Source organism: Panicum virgatum, chromosome 5N, assembly GCF_016808335.1.
Source record: "Panicum virgatum strain AP13 chromosome 5N, P.virgatum_v5, whole genome shotgun sequence".
Taxonomy (NCBI): Eukaryota; Viridiplantae; Streptophyta; class Magnoliopsida; order Poales; family Poaceae; genus Panicum; species Panicum virgatum.
In genome coordinates this window covers 56,681,901-56,699,470 of record NC_053149.1, presented here as the reverse complement: position 1 = coordinate 56,699,470, position 17,570 = coordinate 56,681,901, and the positions used below count along the sequence as shown (strand labels likewise).

At 48.7% G+C, this 17,570-nt stretch overlaps 3 protein-coding genes across 4 annotated transcripts; 1 reads left to right on the top strand and 2 right to left on the bottom strand.

Moving 5' to 3' along the window:
• Positions 1–2,146: 2,146 nt before the first annotated feature.
• LOC120675189 (mannan endo-1,4-beta-mannosidase 2-like) lies at positions 2,147–4,784 on the top strand. Its single transcript, XM_039956294.1, has 5 exons — positions 2,147–2,846; positions 2,954–3,151; positions 3,393–3,515; positions 3,656–3,873; positions 3,963–4,784. The coding sequence occupies exons 1-5, from the start codon at positions 2,445–2,447 to the stop codon at positions 4,378–4,380; spliced, it is 1,359 nt and encodes a 452-aa protein (XP_039812228.1). The 5' UTR covers positions 2,147–2,444; the 3' UTR covers positions 4,381–4,784.
• A 1,724-nt stretch (positions 4,785–6,508) lies between these two features.
• LOC120674972 (PE-PGRS family protein PE_PGRS5-like) lies at positions 6,509–7,213 on the bottom strand. The gene has a single exon (XM_039956066.1). The coding sequence runs from the start codon at positions 7,211–7,213 to the stop codon at positions 6,509–6,511; it is 705 nt and encodes a 234-aa protein (XP_039812000.1).
• A 961-nt stretch (positions 7,214–8,174) lies between these two features.
• On the bottom strand, positions 8,175–14,855 carry LOC120675682 (vesicle-fusing ATPase-like). Of its 2 annotated transcripts, none has more exons than XM_039956880.1 (21): positions 14,583–14,853; positions 13,900–13,995; positions 13,737–13,818; positions 13,603–13,653; positions 13,261–13,431; positions 13,031–13,185; positions 12,847–12,955; positions 12,290–12,389; positions 12,144–12,199; positions 11,594–11,659; positions 11,413–11,495; positions 11,113–11,246; positions 10,759–10,969; positions 10,083–10,214; positions 9,941–10,001; positions 9,765–9,824; positions 9,315–9,373; positions 9,128–9,215; positions 8,809–8,931; positions 8,587–8,652; positions 8,175–8,508 (listed from the first exon to the last, which is right to left on the bottom strand). In XM_039956880.1, the coding sequence occupies exons 1-21, from the start codon at positions 14,708–14,710 to the stop codon at positions 8,365–8,367; spliced, it is 2,175 nt and encodes a 724-aa protein (XP_039812814.1). In that variant the 5' UTR covers positions 14,711–14,853; the 3' UTR covers positions 8,175–8,364. The 2 variants fall into 2 exon arrangements, with proteins under 2 accessions (XP_039812814.1, XP_039812815.1); XM_039956881.1 differs by having other exon boundaries at positions 8,360–8,508; positions 8,874–8,931; positions 14,583–14,855.
• Between the last annotated feature and the right edge of the window lie 2,715 nt (positions 14,856–17,570).

Here is a 17,570-nt window from a genome sequence, read left to right as displayed (position 1 = left end):
TGGGAATCATTGTTTGAAAAAAAAACATACAGCATGGGAACCCTGGCGAGGGGCTCGGGCTGTATTCTATACACAGCCTGCTTCTTCACCATCTAGTAAAAAAAAACATTGCCTGCTTGGTTTCTTCAATGAGTTTGTTATCCTTGTGCAGCGTGTACCGCGCTGCATGGCTAATTTACTGCTGGGATCAGCATCACCGTGTGGAGATGGGCTCACTGCTGCACGTGATAACCTACTGTTGTTATCCTTGAGAAAAACATGCACTCGGAGTTGCTTGGGGTGAAAAACAGCGCAGTAAATGCGTTGCCCGGAATAGTAAACAGGGAATGGCGAAATCTCCGCAAACAAACAAACGAGGACGAGCAACGACCTCCTCCTCCTCCGCCTCCCAAGGGGACCACCAGACGGCAAGGAACTGTCTGCGCCTAGGATGAGCAGGGTGGGCCCTGGGCAACCAAGGAACTAGTGAGATTTGCCATCTCACAGTCATCATCACTAATACTAAAGGTGTGTTTAGTTGATGAATTTTTTTGGGTTCGACTACTGTAGCACTTTCGTTTTTATTTAATAATTAGTGTCTAATTATGAACGAATTAGACTCAAAAGATTCATCTCATCATTTATAGTTAAACTATGCAATTAGTTATCTTTTTAAACTATATTTAATGCTTCATTCATGTGTCCAAAAATTCGATGTGACGGGAAATCTTGAAAATTTTTGGGAACTAAACATGGCCTAAGCCATTTGATTATCAGTTTTTAATGATCCTGGGATCTAATTGCCGGAATGCAATTACGGGCGGCATGATTTCTCAGAGGTCTCGCTTTTGTTTACGCCCATTCATTTTGTCATGGAGTTGGTCTGACGGTGGCAGGGCGAGCAGGAGAGATCTGGGAGCAAGGACCATTTTTGGCCATGTTTGGTTTAGGCGTGAAAACGTTTTCATGAGAGAGAAATAATGTTTTAACCACTAATTAGGGGTATTAAATAAAGTTTAATTACAAAATCACTTCCACAACTATGGTACTGTAGCAGTTACTTTAGCTAATGAGGCCTTTGACCGCACGATTAGATGATGATTGGGTGTAGTTACTGTAGCATCACTGTAGCCAATCATGATGAAACTTGGCTCATTAGATTCGTCTCGAAAATTTACAGCCATTCCTAAAAAGGTTTTGCAAATAGATTTCATTTAGTACTACATGCGGGCATTCGTCTTTTTGTGAATTTTTGATGTGACCCTTAGCCAAACATGGCCTTTTTTTCTGGCGCTGTGGCCATGTTTGGTTGAAGTGTGAAAATGTTTTGATGAGAGAGAAATGATGTTTTGACCACTAATTAGGGGTATTAAATAAAGTCTAATTACAAAATTACCTCCACAATTGTGATACTGTAGCAGTTGCTCTACCTAATGAGGCCTTTGACCGCATGATTAGAGGATGATTGAGCGCGGTCACTGTAGCATCACTATAGCCAATCATGATGAAACTTGGCTCATTAGATTCGTCTCGAAAATTTACACCCATTCCTAAAAAGATTTTGCAAATATACTTCATTTAGTACTCCATGCAGACGTTTGTCTTTTTGTGAATTATGATTTGACATGTAACAAAACATGGCCTGTGTGTGGCGACTGGTAGGGTTGTGTGTCCTTTGGGCCGGTATGCCTGAGATCTGAAGGAATCATGTGAACTGTGACCCTGTGACCCCATGGCGTGGCAACTTTTCTCTGAGTACAGTTTATAACTTTGCATAGATCAGCTAGCAAATTATTTTTTTTGGTGAAACTGCTTATGATTTGGCTAAACTGCAACAAATCCACATACCAGTAGGAGTAAGTTTTTTCTGTTAAGAAACATCCTTTTCATTAACCGTGGCGCGTCAATCACGCAGGACGTGAAGGCTGAATGGAGGAGGATAAAGAGGTTGCGCGTTGAAGATTTATCAACGTTATGTAGCCCACATGCGCTGCGGAAGCCCTACATTAAGAACAATCAATGTCCCCGGCAAATCATGCCATTACATTCAAGGTTATTCGGATCGTGTCCATAAAAAGAGGCACTCCCTCGAAGTCGAGGCCATGCCCATGGCCGACGTTTCCGGAGGGTAAAAGCGCAATTTTAACTTCGTTGAGGTGCTAGAAGCAAAATCGCCTCCCTGTCTTCAGCGGCGCACCTCCACAGAGTAACAGTTGCCGCCGACGCGGAGCAGCCCGAGCTGGGAGGTACCCACTTGTCCGCGGGCCGCGGCTACTAGCTCCCCTCCTACTTCTCCGTCCATCCCCCACTCGTCTCCTCTCCTCCCACTCCACTGCCCTCAGCAGCCTCTGCGCCCACTCCGCCTTCTAGAACATCTAGGGAGCATCCCACTCCGCATGGTCGCCCCATAGCGCCCCCAAGCTCCCTCGAGACACCGTACCACCCCCACCGACGCACCGGCGGCAATGGCGTTCGGCGGCGGCCTGGCCATGTACCACGTCCTCGGCGTGGCCACCTGCGTGGCGCTGCTCTACTTCACCTTCGGCGCGGTGGACCTCCGCCACATCTCGCTCCCGTCCCTGCCCGGCTCCGGCGCCTCCCCCCGCGCGGCCGCCGTGGCGGCGCCCTTCGTGGAGCGGCGCGGCGCGCAGCTATTCCTGGAGGGCGAGCCGTTCTACCCGAACGGGTGGAACTCGTACTGGCTCATGGACCAGGCCGTGGAGCCGAGGTCCCGGGACCGCGTGTCCCGCATGTTCCGCGCCGCCGCCGAGATGGGCCTCACCGTGTGCCGCTCCTGGGCATTCAACGACGGCGCCTACAACGCCCTCCAGGTCTCCCCAGGCCACTTCGACGAGCGCGTCTTCAAGGTAATTAGGAAGAAGAGTAAATTCCTCCATCGATTCTAGTTCTAGCCGCGCCGCCGGGGGAAATGCCGGGGTTGTTGATGGACGGAGCGCGCTCGGCGCGGGTGCAGGCGCTGGACCGGGTGCTGGTGGAGGCCGGGCGGCACGGCGTGCGGCTGATCCTGAGCCTGGCGAACAACCTGGAGGCGTACGGCGGGAAGACGCAGTACGTGCGGTGGGCGTGGGAGGAGGGCGTCGGCCTCTCCGCCTCCAACGACTCCTTCTTCTTCGACCCCGCCATCCGCGACTACTTCAAGGTCTACCTCAAGGTCAGCTCTCCCTCTCTCTAAGCTGCTTTGCTCCCCAATAATCCCATCGCACTGAGCTCCCGGATTGTTTAGTTTACTGTGGCGGGCACTGCAGCAGTGTCGGTTGGTTAGCTAACTGTATGTTTCACCGGTCACCATGGGTGAAAGTGAAATCTAATCTGGGGTGGGGTGTCGGTGACTCGGTGGCGAGCTAGCCGAAATTAACCCAGGCCGGGGCCTTGTTTGACGCTTTTGGGCGCAGACGCTGCTGACGAGGAAGAACCACTTGACGGGGGTGGAGTACAGGGACGACCCCACCATCCTCGCTTGGGAGCTGATGAACGAGCCCCGCTGCACCACGGACCTATCCGGCGACACGCTCCAGGTGAGCAGACTTTCAATTGGTCTCGCGTCGGTGACCGTGATCGTTTCTTTTTCTTGTTTGTGCGCATCGATGCCTTCGTCCACTTTCCGATTCGTGGCTATTTTACCCACCCGTGGTGATCGAAATGGTTGCTCCCGCAGCGCTGGATCGAGGAGATGGCGGTGTACGTGAAGTCCATCGACAGGAAGCACCTGCTCACCGTCGGCGCCGAGGGGTTCTACGGGCCGACGAGCCCCCCCAGCAAGCTGGACGTCAACCCGGGGACCTGGAAGGACAACAACTACGGCTCCGACTTCATCCGCAACGCCAAGATCCCGGACATTGACTTCGCCTCCATCCACCTCTACCCCGACACCTGGTAACCACCATTCCTCCTGAGCTCTGAAGGCTGTTCCAGTGAGTGACGAAACGGTCGCTGATCGATCGTGTCCGTGCGTGCGTGCGCAGGCTGCTGAAGCAGCGCGCCACGGCGGAGGAGAAGCTCGAGTTCGCGAAGCGGTGGGTGGCCTCCCACATCGAGGACGGGGACACGGAGCTGGGCAAGCCGGTGCTCACCACCGAGTTCGGGCTGTCCAAGCGCGCCCAGGGCTTCGACCCCTCCCACCGCGACGTCCTCTACAGGGCCATCTACGACATCGTCTACGGGTCGGCCGCACGGGGCGGCGCGGGCGCCGCCGCCTTCGTGTGGCAGCTCGCGCCGGAGGGCATGGAGGAGTACCACGACGACTACTCGGTCGTGCCCAGCGAGCACCCGTCGCTGCGCAGGCTGATCAAGGAGCAGTCGTGCAGGCTCGCCAAGCTGAGGCGCGGCGCCGGGGAGGAGGCCAAGCGGGCGCTGGCGGCGTGCGCCGCCGGCTCGTCGTAGGAAGAGAAGCCATCTCCTTGCGTCCTCTGAGCTTCTGTTGCGCCCAGGTCGAGCTTTTTTGTCGTTTGTCTTGTCCTCCGAATCAAGCGAGTGGTGAAGTGTGTCAGAAAAAAAAATCACCAGAAAACGAATAGAAAGCAGGTAAAAAAAAGGGTGCGCCTCGTGAGGCTGCTGGTTAGATTAGTTTTAAGATTGCTTAAAAAAAAGGATTCGTTTAGGCATTGTCGCCAGCGCCAAGCCGCCGACACCCGCGGAAGAGCAGATCTGCATAGGTGAAGCTACAGTTTCCTTGATGTGCAACGGCACGGTAGATGCCCTTGACCTTTGATATGTAAAGTCATCGTGGAGGGGCATCCAATGGTAATAGCCGTCCTATATATAATGGCTCTGTTTGGATACTCTAACTCAGTTAGTAACTCAGTTAGAGGTTAGAGTTAGATTCTACCTCATAACTAACTCTAACCAAAGGGGTGTTTGGATGCAAGGGTTAGATGAACAATAAATGCATTTTTTCAATCATTTGGCTCATTTCCAGCCGGATCTAGTGTGGATAGCTCCTATGTGAACGGGCACAGCAAGGTGAACGGGCATAGGCGGCGCGTGCGGATGCCGATCGTGTGCGCGGCGCGCGTGTTCCAGCTCACCCGCAAGCTGGGGCTCAAGTCCGACGGCCAGACCATTGAGTGGCTGCTCCGCCAGGCCGAGCCCTCCATCCTCGCGGCCACGGGTCCGGCACCACCCCCGCCGTCTTCTCCTGCTCGTCGGCGTTGCTGGACGCGGCGGTGATGGGGGCGAGCTCGGGACGGAGATGGCCGCCGCCCCACCGGTGCCCTGTAGGAGTGGGTCGGCGATGACCGGGTAGTAGGCTGCGGGCGCCGCGGTGGCGAGCGGGGACGCGCACGCCACGGCGCGCGTGGGCTGCAGCTTCCGGCGGCGCTTGGCGAAGGACTCCTCGCCGTCGACCATGGCGAGGGACGAGGGGCTGGAGGAGGCGGACGACCCTGCAGGCGCGGCCTGTGGCGTGGGGCCTGTCGCCGGCGCAAGAGGGCGGATCTTGGGGGCGGCGAGGCGAGGCTCCAAGAGCGGATCTTGGGGGCGGTGAGGCGAGGTTCCAGGGGCGGCGGCGCTCTTTGAATCGGCGTTGCAGGGGCGGATCCTGGGCGGCGCTCAGTTGGACGGCCGGCGCGGCGAGGTCCGGGGCGGCGGCACGCAGGTGCCCTCCAGGGGCCAGCGCCGCAAGGCGGTAGGAAGGCCGGCGGCGCAACTCGGCGACGGCCGGCCGGCGCGGCCGCCCTGGGCGGCGGGGGTCTGCAGGGGCGGCGGCGGGGGTCTGCAGGGGACGATGGCGTGCGGGAGGGAGAAGGCCTGTCGGCCACAAACCGATCCAGGGAGAGAGAAAAATAGTGGGCCCCACTAATCTAACTCAAATAAGCACCCCTTGGAGGGGATAGTTTTTTGGGTGGGTTGGATACATCTAACCCACCTGTTTGGATGCTTTTGGGTTAGATGAGCTTCAATCTAACCCAATCTAACTTTAACCCAGGGATCCAAACAGGGCAAATGTAATTCTGGACATGAGTTTTTTACCTTTTATATATAGCTGTGAGCATAAGAGGTATTAGCTGTTATTATTGTCATAGTTAGTGAGTGAACAGTGCCTATAGTGATTACTCAATCTCATTCTAAACGTTAGTCGTTTAGAACACATTACACAATCTCCCAAATACACTTCCACCGGCAATATTTGAAAGTATATAAGTTTAAATAGAGAGTTATATTATTAGAGGAGTCAAAGGCCTATTGGGCCTTAGCCCATTAGGGTTAATTAGTCGCTTGCTTAGGAGTCAAGTAAACCTCTCTATATAAGGAGAGGAGATGTATCAATTTAATCAACCAAGAGATTAGAAGGAAATCCTTTCTCTCTTGTCGGCCGTGGGCGAAGCCCCGCGGCCGGCGTTCCCAGCGCCCCCAACCCTAGCCGCCGCTCTCTTGCCCCGCAGCCGTCGCATCGTGAACAGTACCCGCGGTACTGTAGCACTGCGGGTACTGTAGCGCGTTAGCAGCCGCCCCTTCTTCCTCCACAATCCTCTCAATCCCACCACGCTCATAACATCTGGTATCAGAGCTGTTAGGCCCCCCTGCGACCTCCGCCCCAACCACCGCCGCCGCCGCCACTGTCGTCCACCATGGCACTCGCGCTCTCTTCGTCCTCGACCGTGCCATCCTCGTCGTTCCCCCAGGGCGCGACGCCCCCCAACTTCGTCATGCCGGCGCAGTTAACCGCCGCCGTCCTCAACTTGGGCCAACAGTTGGACGGGATCCGCGACCTTCTCCTGCAGCGCCAGGTGGACGACTTCTCCGCACAGATGGCGGCCCTGGCACCGGTCGCGTGGCCGCCCTCGAGGCCTGTATGGTCGCCGCCGTCGCCGCCCGTCTGGTTGCTGCCCTCGACGCCCGTGTGGTCGCCGCCGTCGCCGTCCATGTGCCCTCCATCCACACCCAGGTGGCCGCCGACGGCAGCCCTTGCGCCGGTTGAGTGCCTGCCGCCTTCCTCCATCGCGGTGACCTCGCACCAGTTGACGCGGCTGGCGGCGGTCAAAGGCACGCCATCACCCTCAGCGCAGCCGCCTCTGCCGTTAGATCCGGTTATCTCGGAGGATTTCGTCGCGCCACAGGTCCCGCAACCAGCCTGCGAGCTCCTAGCTGCCGCGGAGAGCAGCAGCCCGGCACCGTTGTCCTTCCCTCCTGCGCCAATCCCGCCGTTCACCGCCACCAGCCCCGCGCCACTGCAACAGCACTGCTCAAGCGCTTTCTTCGGGGGCGTGGATGTCATCCAGGCATCGGCGGCGGTGCGGCTGCAGGTTGCAGCACGCGGCCTCCTAGCGCGGCGACGGCTACAGAAGATGCGCTTGGAGATGCAAGAGGCGGCTTTGACAGCGATCGACCTCGGCAATTGGGGGCGCGACCTCGCCCCGTCAGACGGCCACCAGCGCTCGTGCCAACTCGCCGCTGTCTTCACGCGCATGCATGGTAGCGAACTCCAATTCTACAGCAGCGATAGGGGAGGCGCTTTCCTCCTTGACATCGGCGGAGGCACATTGCCTGGCGCCATCACGTTCCGTCACCGGCCACCACGAGGACGTCTCCGCTAGTCACTGTCGCGACTAATTTCCGGTGGCCATACCTGTCCTCCCCTCTCGTTCCGATGGTCTCCATGGGATCCAGGCGGCTACTTACGTGCGGGTCCAGCACAAGGAGGGTGTCCGCTGTATCTTCAAGAGTCAAAGATAAAGAATTACAGCTTATTTAAAATAAGCCGAGATGTAAAAGGCTTGTTCTTAGGTTTTCGGTTTGCGTCTAGTGGAGTCATCGTTAGCGTCATTGTTAGGTTGCAGCTCGAGGACAAGCTGCATGTCCAGGTGGGGTGTAGTGTTAGAGGAGTCAAGGGCCTATTGGGCCTTAGCCCATTAGGGTTAATTAGTCGCTTGCTTAGGGGTCAAGTAAACCTCTCTATATAAGAAGAGGAGATGTATCAATCTAATCAAGCAAGAGATTAGAAGGAAATCCCTTCTCTCTTGCCGGCCGTGGGCGAAGCCCCGCGGCCGGCGTTCCCAGCACCCCCAACCCTAGCCGCCGCTCTCTTGCCCCCGCAGCCGCCGCCTCGCAAACAGTACCCGCGACAGTGTAGCACCGTGGGGTACTGTAGCACGTCAGCAGCCATCCCTTCTTCCTCCACAATCCTCTCAATCCCACCACGCTCATAACATATATGCTATAAAAATATTTAGCATGATAAATCTAGTAACATCAATCATATGTCGTCAATATACACAACTTCTATACATTGATGTGACATGTTAGAATAGGCTAGGGCGTTAGGCATCGCACAAACTTTACAGAGCAGAACCACTATTTGTTCAGGAGGGCAAAACACAAAATAGAAACGAAGGTGGGAAGAGTTTACTTATTGCGCATGAAACGTGCCTAATAGCGGATAATATCACCCAGGATACTAAAGAAATGGTCGATATCAATCTTTTCCTTTCCAGCATAAATTGCTTCTGCACTTCCTCCAGTCCTTCCCTGTGCCGCCATCTCAACAAGTGTATATAACTTCTTAAGTGGCATCTGCGTCATCAGAAAAACAGTAAGTCTTTGATCTAAAAGTCTGCTTTCCTGTGGTAAGTAATTAGGAGAAAATTTTACATCATCCAATGCTTCTGCTGCTGCATCAATATCTCCTTCGTTGAACACGTTGAGATGCTGTAGCACCTGCGAAGGACCAACACAATTCATAAACATAAGTCTCTGTAGGATTTATCCAATAATGTTCCAAAAGCATTGCCTAATGCCCAGCATACCAAACGAAAACATCCTGGCATTATCATGTAACACAAAATCAATTAAAATGGTGGAATATTTCATTACCTTTTTAGCATCCTCTTTTTTCAGTTTAGGAACATGGTAGGTCACAGAGAAGGCATCACACATACCAATGGACTCCAGAAAGCCAACCTCGCTTGTTGTTCCGATCACAAGCAAATTCTTCCCCTACAACAAATAGCAAGGAAACGAATGAATAAATAGAATTGTTTTCCATACCATAAGGAACTTAGTTTCTCAAATACAGTTTGAAAATTCAAGTTAGAGAAGTCAATGTATGGCATCAAGTCCCATATGGCCACAATTACAATTCAGGATAGCAAGAAAGAAATATGCTGATCGGAAACAAAAGGCAACAATGAACCTTTGGAGGAACCCTCTTGAGGAGAACCAGAAGCGTTTGTGAGATCAAATTTGAGAAGCGGGGTCCAATAGCAACATATTCCAGTAACCTAAAAGATTGTCAGACAACTCTGAAGTAGGTTAAGTGAAAAGGATAAAAGGAAAAATAGTGACAATCTGTTTCATTCCTAGGCTCAAGAACTATTTACCTTTCAATGTCATCAAGAATTATGACGCTTAGTGGAGATCTGTATGCATCCTCGAAAACCTGACCATAACAGGAAACGAAGATATAACACTTCATTATGTACCTGAGCAAACACAATATTTGATAAACAAATACTCCCTCCCAAAATATAAGCATTTCTAGTTTTATTATAAGTCAAACTCTATTATGTTTGACTTAGTTTATATAAAAGAGTATCAACATCTACCACATCAACGAAGTACATTATGAAAATGTATTTCATATGGATCCAGTAATACTAATTTGATATCATAAATGTTATTATTCTTTACTGTAAGCTTAGTCAAAGTGAAGACTTATATTTTGGGGCGGAGGGAGTAACTATACAACACATAAACAAGTGGCAGCTGTGAAACAAGATAAAGTTTCTCAGATAGTTAGAGAAAACATCATTGCATAATGGTTGTCTAACCTTGCATATCTGTGCACACTTGCTGCTTTCACTGAAACCAATCATTGTCTCAGCTGATATCTGTGAATAAGAATACCAATTCAGAGCTATATCCTCCCAGATAGAGCAAAAGGAGAATTGACATCATAATAAACAAAATGTGGCTCCTCAACTGCAAAAGGAACAAAGGAACTTACAACTTTTACAAAAGCAAAATCACTATCGATACCAACAGTAGCTGCCGTAGCTGATTTACCACTGAAAGCCAATTGAAAAAAAATGAAATGAGGTTTCAGCAGATCCAAAGAAAGATAAGGCTAATGTGTGGTTGAAATGTACCTTCCAGCTGGTCCTTCCAAAAGGCAAGTGACAAGAGGGCTACCTCTGCTAACTTTAACCTGCTCCACTAGGAGCATAGCCCGCTGATAAATGTGCTTATGTGGTTTGCCACAGTCAACAATACCACGCAACCTGCATATTTTGCATGAAGAAGTCTGTGTGAGAAATTACATTAAAGTTGTGCGCATTTTCATGATCACGGCCAGGATTTTCAGCAAAATAGACAAATGATTGGAATCTTTCTCACAGATCAAACAGCAAAAAAATTATTTCATTGGGAAACTTCAAGCATATAATAGATCTTTATCTTTGAGACATTTATATCTACTGAACATAGTCTATAAATTCTGCTTTCCTGTTTCTTTATAGGATGGATGTTCCACAAACATTCATGAATGACAGAAAGCATCTGGTATTCTGGTTCTTAAAATGTCAGTGCAAAATTCACTACCCTTAGAAAAATGAAACGGATAAGATAGTAGCATACTGGCATCTCCCTGAGACCCTAGCCATAGGTGGAGTACAAAATTTTGTAAAAGTGATACGTAATCAGACACCACAAGAAATGAATCCTTATAATATTTGAAGCATGTTAATTAATCCATTTAGGCACTAGAACATATAAATAATAAAGCCAATACTCTGTAAACTACATGTTTGCGATGTTTGGTACAACCTGCATCTTTCAAGGTTATCCGTAGATGCTCCAAATGCAGGGGTAATTTCTTGAAGTCCATTCACAAAGTCATCCATAGTGACCTTAATGCTTTCCTCATCCAAAGGCTTTGTAAGGTCATCCATACTAATTTGACGGTTCAAAGCATAAGAAACTGCGCTTTTGACAACACCTTCCAATTCTGCTCCACTGTAGTTCTTGGTTCGTGCAGCTTCATTCAGATGAGCAGATGTTATTTTAAGTGCTTCACATGATTAATTATGTCGCAGAATTGATATATTCTTACATCAAGAAATATGAGGCAGCAGAAATTATCAGCTTTCGCTTGTAGGAAAGGAGGAATATCAGACATACCAAGCTCTAGCAGATTAACATCTGGAGAAAGGAAAGAGCTCTGTTTCATCATATTTGTGTGTATTTGGAGAATTTGGAAGCGACCATTTTCATCAGGTAGGTTTATCTCAATGTGCACTTCCAACCTTCCAGGCCCGAATGCCAAATATCATAAAGCATGAGGCACAGTTGGACATTAAATCCTTGCGATCCTCTTGATTGAAATGATATCTATTGTCAGTACTACTAAATGTACGTGCCAAAGATTGAGCAAATACTTCCAAAAAGATATATAATCATTAACTAAGTGTAAGAGTTCACCTCAATAAAGCTTCATCAAGCAAATCTTTCCTATTTGTCATTCCAATAAGCAGAACATTGTTTAGTGCTTCAACACCATCTATCTAAATAGTATACAGGTTGTCAGGTTGGTTACATATCATTAAACACACACATGAAAAAGGCACAATCAAGTCCATAAGTCGAATTATAGGAAAAATACCTTAGTTAGTAGCTGGTTTACAATGCTGTCATGCACACCTGTACCATCCCTGGTTGAACCTCTTGACTGCACAATCGGATTTTCAAGAAGTTATGAAAAATTTCATCATATTTTATAAGGCAATCTAAACAAGCAGGCACTGCAAAAAATGCACTGCAAAAAATGTACTGCAAAATAAATTACAGAGGCTGGTATAAAGTATTAAGAATCATCGGAAAACCAATATCATGGATCCCAGCCAACGGAATGCATTTGAGAAATGATATATTGTAATTCACAAATAATATGTATCTAATCAGAATAATTATTTTTCATATAATAGGATGAACATAGAATTTTGTAGAAATGTTCATATTTAAAGTAGCAAAAAAAGTTGTGCACGAAATATTAGGAACAACCTAAAGCACCTTCCTGCTAACAAATTGTGATTGAGGAATTCAGCATTGAGCTATCTACACGAAAGGTACAGCTTATCCTCAACTATGCTTAGAGAGCTTGAAATAAGTGGAAAACATATGAGGATGGGAAGCAGAGGGTACAGGTGATTTACCTTACATATAGCATCAATTTCATCAAAGATGATGACATGAAGGTCACTCTCATCACCTAAATTGAGATAAAACCACATAATTGAGATAATCAGATAAACAAAAAGAAATGAAAGCAATAAAAAACATTTTTCTTGAGACACCCTACCACGTGTTCTCTGTTCATTCTCAGCATCTGCAAATAGATCTCTCACGTTTTTCTCTGTTTCACCAACAAATTTGCTCAAGACTTCAGGTCCATTTACAATCTGAGATACAAACATGGAAGTTAAGCATGTAGCTGGACCATAGCTGAGATCTGACATCAGTCATATTATTTGGCTACCTTGACAAAAACATACTTTTAGCACGGTTCACACAATCTGACTAGATATAATGTTGAAAATTTCATGATGAAAATGAAATGGAAGGCAACATAACTAATTTAGTTGCCAATTTCATGGGAAAATGAATGCAACAAAACTAGTAAAATAGGTCACATAGAAGTACACGGCAACATTTTACACGTAATATAGTCAAATATTGGTCATTACTTCTTGATAAGACCTACATAAGAGTAAGACTACTTTAAATACTAAATTAAATTTTTGAAGAATAACTATAACATAATCCACTGTGTTTATAAGTATAAACATATATAGAAGTAAATCGTTCAATCAGGCCTGGGGCAAATTTGCATGATATATTCAGTCAAGAAATCCATGCCTTCGGATCCTTCCCATTTAACAACTTCCCAATTTGTCGAGCCATAAGTGTCTTTCCAGTACCAGGGGGGCCATAAAGCAGTATACCCTTGACATGCTTTATACCTAACCTGTCGGAGGAAGTTAATTAATAACTACTAATTGCAGAGAGTGTGACAGTATCCTAATTCCTCCTAGACAATTACCTACTAACAACGTGAGGTGGAAACACTCGAGAAGCAAATGCCCTGCGAAAGATGTCTGTAAATTCAGCACTTAATCCACCTATACCCAACTTCTCCAGGTTAAACTCTTTATGCTTGAAAAGCTTGCTGCTAGCAGCTTCCTTTTGGTTGATCACCTGCATGTATAAGACAAGGTATTACAGTGTCTTCTACGCACTTTACTTGTAGGTAACAAATGAACTGAAAGGAACCTTAATTCCCGAATTAGGGGCTGCCTCAAATATGATGTATGTGTCACTTGACAGGAGCCCTCTGTCCAATGGTGTGGAACTCTCTTGACCTTCTAGCATTGCTTGATTTACAGTGAAGATATAGTTTGTCCCACAAAATTCAAACGTCACTTTTTGCCCAATTGTCATGACCTACATAGAACAAAAGTTGGTTGGGGATACACAACTAAAAGCAAGCCATCATCTAATTACCGAATGCAACATGTTGTCAGTGACAGATAGAGGGAAAAATTCTTGATAAAATCATGGAAGAAACAAACCCTATCGAAAGAGAACACTAGCAGCCAAGGCAATATGTCCTACCTGGTCAAGGAATCTTTTCCGCAGTTGTTGGGCAAGCAAAACAGCATCCAACTACAAATGAAGTTCACACATATAACATCATCAACTAAATTCTTACAAAATACTATTGTGATCATCTAGAAGAGCAGGCGAACCTGCTCTTGGTTGGCTTTTGCCTTGACAAATGATAGCTCCAGTGTAAGCAAAGCCAGCTTGAAATCATCAGGAGGAACAAAGCTGAGCAGAAAATTAACAAACTAAATGACTACAGAAAGAACCGTGAAAAGTATAGGTCCCGAAGCATGTTAAAATTCAAACCTGCTGACTGTAACAGAATCTCCAGCAGAAACTTTTGCCTGTCTACGCTGGATGCCATTCAAAGCAATGCGACCACTTGCAATGGCATCATGAGCTGTGTGTCTTGTTAAGGATCACACACTTGAGAGAAAAAGAAAGTTCACTTCCCAAAGTAAAACATAACAAGAATTTAACTGCAAAACTATCATAGGCATCACAAGTTATTCCCATGTAGTTGGTTCACAAGTTCTTCGTCTATGTAGGCTGCTGAACTCTTGTAATTCAAATTTCAACAACTGAGAGGCACTGAGCAAAACTTGAAACTAATTTTTTGTCAAGCTAAATCAAAACTGTTTATAATGACGCACACTTGCACATCCAACATGAATTAATAAGGTAACTGCCTGTCACTGTTATCACTGTACAAACAACAGAGTTTAACTACCCTGCCGCCCAATACGAGAAATTAGAGTATGTCAGTGAGATGAATACAACCTGTCGAGTTGACACATTAGGTATTTGAATCAGATGTCGCACACTGCTTCCTAGAGCAGCAAAAATCAATGACGCCGCAGCACCAAACAAACTCATCGTCGGGTAGGTTGTATTCGTCAGAAAAGAATAAATAAACGAGGGATCACTTGACGGAGGCTCTAACCATCCACAAGGGCAGATGGATTAAGTAAAAGTTAGAGTGAGGATATCTTAGGGTGAGGACGAGGGCGTCGCCAACGAGGGCAATGTAGTTGGGGAAGCGGCGGAGGTCGGCGGCGGAGACGAAGGCGCAGTTGGTGAGGGCGAGCTCCTGGCTGGGCGTGTTCACCACCTCCATTGCGGCTCGCCTGCGGCAGGGAGAGGGATCGACGACCGGCTAGCGAAGCGAGAGATCCCTACTCTCTAGGCGGTGGAAATGGCGCGGGTTGTGGGAGGAGGTGACCAGGGAATTCGGGTCACAGGAGGAGGCCAAGAGGATCTTCGCAAATAAAGGCCGACAGCTTGGATGCGAAGGAGGAAGAGGGAACTTCGATCCGAAGGAAGAGCGTCGTGCCGGTTTTGCCTTTCTGGGCCAACGAATGGATCGCCCCTCTGCAGCCCACATGTAGGCTTCCTCGGGGAGCGCCGCAGCCCGGCCTGGTTGGTGGGTCGCCTTCCGGCCTTGGGCCTCTCGCCTCTGTGAGAGAGGCCCGTGCCTCGAACTTCTTCTGCACTTTGTTTTGTACAGACAAACATGCAATGCGACATGCGTCGTCCCTCAACCGCAAAGATTCTTCCCATTCCCGTACCAATCCAGCGGCTCCTGTCCCACAGATTAATTGACTGACCAAGCGATGCCATCCTCTTCCAGTGATTCCCCACCAGTGACCAGACTCATCTCAGTTTGAACAAATTAAGAGGCCAAACACATGCCGGCACACAAATCAGAGTTGCTGGTTGTTGTCATGTTAAAACAGTTTCTTTAGTCACGTTATTAAACATGCCCAATTGTAAAAAGCTTGTCAAATAGTAGTGGAACTTGTTTCTTCTTAAGCTCAGCAGGAAAGAAGCTTTAGCGAGTGGATGAAGATACGGCAGCCACGCACACACAAGTCTTGCGCGGCGTTGCTCCTCGGCGTCATTTCTGGAAAGAAAACAGGCCAGCCAGCGAATCCGGCTCTAAACTCCGAGGCACGAAACGAAACCAGAACAGCATCCCGGCCGTCGTCAAGGGTCCGGAGAAAATCCACGGACCGGGAGGCTGCCCGGCGTCAGGCGCCTCAGGGGTGTCGGCCATTGCTGCCGGCCGCCGCACCCTCCCTCTGATACACCATTTTTTTACATGGCCTTCGTCACCAGCTCACTACTAGCTACCACCCCCCTTGAAACCGCGCTAGCAAAGCAAAGCTTTGGCAGGCAGCAGAGGAGCTGAGGCGCCAGTAGCAGCATAATTGAACCGCCACTCACGCTCGGACCGCAAGATCGAGAGCGATTCGATCCTGCCTGCCCGGCCGCGGCCGGCCCCTTTTTACTGGTGCTCGTTGTGGTAGATGTTTAACCTGTCGTGCTGCAACTCGTAAGCACACTAGGACGACACCAGAATCTTGTGCATTTTTCTTTTCTTTTTCTTTTTTCTTTTTTGAAAAGCCACATTTCCCCCTCTCTGGAAGGTGTACATATAGCTGATCAGCATATTCTCGTTTATTTTATATACATACATCTTCTTCTCTTCTCAATTTTCTCTCTCACTCGATGAAAATCGGGTAGTACTTATTTTGTGTACACGGGAGGCCAGGAACTGTGAGAACAGTAGTGGAGGTAGCATTCGTGGTATAATGCCAAATTGGGCAGATTCCATTCCTCCTACTAGAAGCTAACTTTTTTAGGTGCACAGTGCACAGTACATGTGGTGGTGAATGGATGCCCCATGCATTGCATGTGTGTCCGTCGTTGTCCGCCGCTGGTATCTCCGTAGAGATGCGAGCGAGATGCGCTTAGTCAATGCCCGCACTTTCACTGCACCACGGAATCTAATGACTGAGCTGGTGACCCGCACTGTACGTGCTCCCGCGAAAAGGGCTACGGCTTTTCAAGCGCCCTAATAAAGCTTGTGCCACCGTTTATCTCGCCCAAAACGACATGACTTTGCATGGTGCTTAATGTCAACTAAGGAGGTACTGGCGGCCGGCCGGGGCGCTCGGCTTTGGTAGATTCTCCAAAAGGCGGCACTGCTCGATCAAAAGGTCTTACGACTTGTACTGGCAACTTGCAGCCTTGCAGGTGGTCGTTGCTAGGGCTGGAAACGAGCCGAGCCGAGCTGAGTTCGGCTCGGCTCGGTTCGGCTCGGCAAGTGAACGAGCCGAGCTCGGCTCGCTATTTTTGCGAGCCAGAAAATCAGGCTCGGTTCGGCTCGGTGGAGGCTCACTAAACAATGTGAACTAAATTTAAAATAAATTAATTTATTTTTTTTGAATGATAACAATAATTATGTGGCATATATTTCTTATGTACATACAAATTGCTATGTTATGTGTATAAATATTAATTTATACCACTAATGATGAAGAATTAATTCATCAATCATCGTGAAATTATTCTTAAACTGTATTGGGTCGAGCTCGCGAGCCGGCTCGCGAGACTGAACAAGCCGGCTCGGCTCGGCTCGCTATTTTTGCGAGCCAAAAAATCTGACTCGGCTCGGCTCGTTTGAGGCTCGCGAGCTGCTCCGAGCCGAGCCGAGCCGTTCCGAGCCCGAGCCGAGCTACGAGCCACGAGCTATTTTTCCAGCCCTAGTCGTTGCCACATTATTATTGCTTAAACAGGGGTTTCCATGTAATGCATGCTTTTCCTACGGACGAGATTGGCCGACTTTGTAGATGTGAAAAATCAGGCTACATGCAGCAACTCCCTTTTCCAAGCTAGTACTAGCTGTTGTAAACAGGCTTTTTTAGGCCAAACACTCCCTAGACGGTCCTGCAAACGACCAGATACATTCTGGTACTAGTACTAGTAGTACGCCACATTGAACAGATGACACCCGTCCACCCCCCGGGGACGGGAGCCCATCGTCCGTCCGTCCACTGGTTTGTCCGGCCGTCGTCCCGGGCGGGTGCGTGGCTTTGTCGCCATCGACGACCGCCCTCCTCATCCATCACCTGAACACCTGATCAGGCCGGCGGCGGCACCGGCACGCAGCAGTGCGCGCGAAGCGACAACCC